The following is a 5,068-nucleotide window of genomic DNA, read 5'->3' as shown; positions in this document are numbered from 1 at the left end:
GGCGCCCCCGGCCCCCCCGCCCCCCCCCGCCCATGGCCCCCGGCGTCTTTCTCACACAGCGGCGGCCCTCCGGGTCGTCCCCCAACAACTCCGCTGCCAAAGGTGTGTGCCTGCCGGGGGCCCTGCCTGCCTCCCTGCCTGCCACCCAGGCAGCCCAGGCTCGTCCGTCGCCCCAGGGTAGGGGAATGTCACCCTGATGGGAGGGGCAGGGTGGGCTGGTAGTGCACCTGCTCAGCCCGCGTGTCGTGGGCACAGGGCACATCACCTCGGCCCCGCCGATGGGCTCAGGGGACATGTGAGAAAGAGCTCTGTGAGGCCAGAAGACGGACAGACAGGGTCTTCAGTCACCATGGGGTCAGGTCTGGGTCCTCCGCTTGGGGCAGAGGGAGACTTGGGATGCAGTCTGTAGTGGCTGAGGGCAGGGTTGCAAGGACCCGAGTGAGCCGGCTGACCAAGGGCCACCCGCTCCGGCCTTTTCTCCTGCCATCCTGGGTCCTCCCCAGCCCTTACCTGCCTGGCCCTGGGCCCCGCCAGCCAGCGTGTGGCCCTTTGAGGTGGCCTTGTGTTCACAGGGGGCTGGGGTGGTCTCACTGACCAGTGCTGCCGTCCGAGCCCGGCCTGCCCCGCCCGCTGGGGGCTGCGGTGACAGCCAGGGTCTGACCCCAGTGCTGGGCCCTGGAGGGCATGTGGCCTGTGCATGCCGTCGTGTCAGAGCCCCCACCCTGGCAGGCTGCCCCCTTGTCATCTCACTCTTCTTCCCTTCTTGTGTCTCCTCCTCCGCAGGAAAACGTACAAAAAAGGGCATGGCCACAGCCAAACAGAGGCTTGGGAAAATTTTGAAAATTCATCGGAACGGAAAACTGCTCCTTTAAATTTCGGAAAGCCAGGATCCTTCTGCTCCGCTCAGGAGCCCCCGGAGCCCCGCTAAAACATCAGCCCGCAGGAGGGCGGCTGAGCGGCCTTGACCAGGGAGGACCTCGCCTCCTCACGGCCACCACTCCCCTCAAACGAGCACCTGTCCCTTGAGCAGGCAGAGAGCGCCGAGCGCTGTCCCTCGTTTTGAATATGGACGTCCTTTCTCAAGTTGCTTAGCGTGACCAGTTCCCGAAAGCGGCCCTGCCAGTTGGAGGACCATTCCAGTTTCAGGACAGCCTCCAGGCACCCCTGACTTGTGGGTGTGGTGGCAGGGCCTCTGCAGCTCTGCTGGGAGCATGAGTCCTTCGAGGAAGGCAGAGTGAGCCAATGCTCATTGGCCCCAGAGTCTGAGCTGGCCATAGGCTGGTAGCCTCCAGAGGCTTAAAAAAAGGCAAAGAACGCAGAGAGAAAGAGGAGAAGGCAGGATGTTTATATGGCCCCTGCTCTTCCGCAGCAATTCTCAGACAAGTCCAGGGAGCACTCGGCCAGGCAGTTAGGATGGTGGTTGCCTCGCCCCTAACACCCAGGGGCACCTCTCTGGCGAGGCCAGGACTGGCGGCTGTGTCGGTTTGTTAGTGGGTGGGAGAGCCATTGTGGGGAAGGGAGGGCTCAGCCACGTTTTGGGGCCCAGGGGGCCCAGGCTAAGCCACGTGGGGGCCCATCTAGCCCTGCCAGCTACACAGCAGAGAAGCACTTCTCAGCCTAGGCAGCCCTGCCCGAGGGCCGGCGGGCGGGGACAGCAGCCAGGGGTGCGAGGACGCACGGATGGGCCTCCCCCGCGTCAGCGGCGTCGCCAGCATGGGTCGGACCTGGACGGAGTGCCCGCCCGCCGATGCGGAGGGGCTGGATTTGTTTCTCAGGCAATCCTGTATTCTCATTTTAGATGTATTTCCTGAAGCATATTTTTCATAGAATGTAGCGTGTAAATAGCTTTTTAAATGACTTCTTTTTTATAAGAGTAAAAGTATCTTTAGGAATTTCTTTCTATAGAGTCCTTCATTAACATTTATACGAGTTTTTTGCTGAGTATGATGGACAGTTGGGTTCTGATGCGTTTTCCTTTTCCTTTCCTGTTGCTGTCATTATTATCATTATTATTATGATTTTTCTTTTAGGAACTGAGGTATTGCCTGAAAAACAAGTGATGTCTGAGCAGCCTTAGGCTCTGTCTTTACAGAAGCAGGTCGTACACAGAGGTCTATTTCAGACACCTTTTGAAGAGGAATCTTCAACTTTAATACCAGCTCTATGTCCTTCTTGTATGACGAGGGGTTGGGGATACAGTTATTTTCTAGCACCTTGTGAAGTGTTTCCGTGTTTTGTGATGCTGTAATTTATTAATGTTTGTAGCTTTTTATATTTGTACATTTCTTATGAGCTTTGTTTATATACCCATGACCTGGATGTTCTGTCCGCGAGGAGAAACGGCGCGTCCTGTCGGGAGGGAGAAGTCCGCAGGGCCCGAGGCGGGTGAGGGCGTGCCTCGCGGCCCAGGCTTGCTCAGAACTGGTGTTTTTAAAGTTTCCTTTACCCTGTCCTTGTTGAACATTTATATAATCTAACCCGGGCATCAAGCTGACTTCTCGCTATCTTTTCTTTCTTTCTTTTTTTTTTTTTTTTAATTTTATTATTATTATTTTGGCAACATGTACATTTCTAACAAAGTTTATTGTGGCTATTAAAGTGTTTTATTTCCCAATTCATATTACTCTTGTATCGAGTCCATGAGGTCTAAGACAACTTAGATCAAAGTTTTAAAAAAGTAAAAAAATATTTCAGGTTTTGTACAGAACCATGTGTGTGTCGTTTCTGCCGCGAGCGCGGTCGTCTGGCCTGGCGGGCGGGTGACAGCTCTCCCCAGTCCCCGCTTGCCCAGTGCCAGCCCCGGGAACGCCCTGATTGCGCCTCCGCCGCAGCACCGCGGGCTGGCCAGCCAGGTGGCAGAGGAGACCGGGCCCTCGGCGTGGCCTGCCTCTGGGCCTGTGCTGGCTGCATCCTGGAAGGCGTCCTCAGAGAGCTGCAGAGCCTCACAGCATGCGCTTCGGCAGGGCCCTGTGCACCCAGTGGGGCCGCACGCGGGAGGCCCTTGACCACGTGCAGGGCTCCAGTCCATACCCGACCTGCGGCAGGTGGACATGGCCCCTGTGGGGCACTGTAATCTGAGTGCAGGGAGGGCTGGCGCCGGGGCAGCCGGAGCACACCTGGTAGGGCTTGGGGACTAACACGAGGACCACAGCAGTGGGGAGCAGCCCCTCCGCCTCTCCCCCACACACCTGCCGTGTGACTCCCTGGCCCCATCTCACGGGTGATGGGAGCTGGGCACGGGAGGGCTCCGATTCTGGATAAGGAGCTGGAGAGCGGGAAGTTCGGTCAAGATGGCCTAAGGTTGCCCAAATGCAGGTCGTTGAGCCAGGACTGGGCCCACTGTCCACAGCCGAGCAAGCCTGGAGGTGGATTTCCCTGCAGGGACCGTGAGGGAGAGTCTCGCAGGCCAGACTCCTGGCCAGCCAGGCCTACTGAGACACCGGTGGTGCCAGTGACTGCCCACCTCTGTGTGCCCATCCAGCACCCATGCCATCTGCCGGCTGGCAAGCCCGGCCTCCCCTGGGCTTTGGTGTCTCGTCTCTGCTGGATGCTGAGTCCCAAGAGGGTTCCTTGAGGGCCTCTGGGCTGCATTGTGGGCCCTGGAGCTGTCACTGGTGGTTGCTGGGCATCCCACGGCCTGAGCCACTCCAGTGCGCCCAAACAGGATGGAGCCCACCCCCAGGTCAGGCTCACACCAGATTCTGCCATGGGCATTCCCTGGGCAGCCATCCAGGCACCTGGCCCGCACCACGCTCTGGGTGGCCTGGGCCCTGAGCCCAGTGTCCTCAGGGCTGAGCAGTCTGGGTGCCACTGGGCAGAGTCACTGCCACCCCAGCGTCACTGGCAAGGCCGTCGGAGCCAGGCCAGGCTGTTGGGCTGCCGGAGGCTGCAGCGTCTCAGCCTGGACTCCCTGAGTGCAGACGCAGGCCCTGCGCGACTGCAGTAGGGGCGTCCTGTGGCTGTGCCCATCCCAAGCTTGGCCCTGGCCACGGCCCTGGGTCTGAGCTCTTCCTTCCAGCTCAGTACTGGGCTGGCAGTTCCCCTGCGGAGACAGGAAGGCAGGCTCCATGGCGTGTGTGGGCAAGTTGAGGCCCAGGCTCTGCTCACAGCCAGGCCCTCCTCCGCAGGGAAGGCTGGGGAGTACCACCCTACAGCCTTGGCCACTCTGTCCCCAGACGTCCTGCAGGAGACGCGTGGCCCATTCTTAAGATGGAGGCCGATCTGGGCGAACCCCCCTCCCCCATCCTTCAGTGCCCCCGACCGACCCGCAGTGAGGGGTGGCAGCCCTGTCCTGTGGGCTCTCTCCTGCCCTCCTCCCCTGTTGCACATAGACCAGAGCAGGCCTTTCAAGGCCAAGAGACCCAAACCCAGAGCCACGACCTTGGCCAAGGCAGGGCCATAGCATGCTCAGACACCGTCCCGGAACCAGTGCCTGGGCAGGCCTCAGACCAAGGGCCTGGAGCGCTCTGGCAGTGTCCCCGGACCCGCTGTTTTTCCACCTTTCAAGGGCGGCTGGCTCCCAGCGGTGGGTGAGTGCCGGTCCCAGGACGGCCCCCCACCCTCCTGCTAGATGGAGCTGGGGCCACGGGAGCTGTGACGGGGTCCTGGTCCTGCGTGGCAGCTGTCCCACAGCCCCTGGCGGGTGGGCCTCGCTGAGGTCGGTGGGTCTCACGGTCATTTCCTGAGGGCCCGCTGTGCCTGGCGCTGTGTGGCCAAATGTCCTCCGCGGTGGCCGGGGGGAGGCGTTGCCACTGACCTGCCTTGCAGAGGAGTGCGCCGACGCTCCCAGGAGGCGCTGGCGTCAGAGCATCGCTGCTCCAGGCACAGGGCAGGGTGTAGCCGAAACATGCCTCCAACCCTCACCCTACCCTAGGAAGCGGGTCCGGGAGGCCCCTGGAGCTGACGGCGGGAGACTGAAGGCCTAAGGAAGGTAGCTGGGCCCGGTGGTCAGGCTGGGGCTGTGAGCTGGACTGGGGTGGAGGCTGGAGCCAGCTCAGAGCAGGTGGGGACACAGCCAGCCCTGGAAGCCGCTGCAGCTCCTGAGCAGAGGGAACCGGCACTCCGAGTC

General features: G+C 60.8%; 1 protein-coding gene across 1 annotated transcript in view; it reads left to right on the top strand.

The window, feature by feature from the left end:
* LOC102498093 (lysine-specific demethylase PHF2) overlaps nt 1-2,360 on the top strand; it is a gene marked incomplete at its 5' end in the record, with an annotated part of 19,603 nt that extends 17,243 nt beyond the window's left edge. Inside the window, 2 exons of the mRNA XM_027768082.1 lie at nt 1-102; nt 784-2,360. The exon at nt 1-102 is cut by the window's left edge and continues 32 nt beyond it. Coding sequence (XP_027623883.1) covers nt 1-102; nt 784-872 — 191 coding nt within the window. The remainder of the gene's footprint in view (nt 103-783) is intronic.
* Between the last annotated feature and the right edge of the window lie 2,708 nt (nt 2,361-5,068).

Source organism: Tupaia chinensis, unplaced genomic scaffold (assembly GCF_000334495.1).
Source record: "Tupaia chinensis unplaced genomic scaffold, TupChi_1.0 Scaffold145441_1, whole genome shotgun sequence".
Lineage (NCBI taxonomy): Eukaryota > Metazoa > Chordata > Mammalia > Scandentia > Tupaiidae > Tupaia > Tupaia belangeri.
This window is presented reverse-complemented; position numbering and strand designations above follow the sequence as displayed.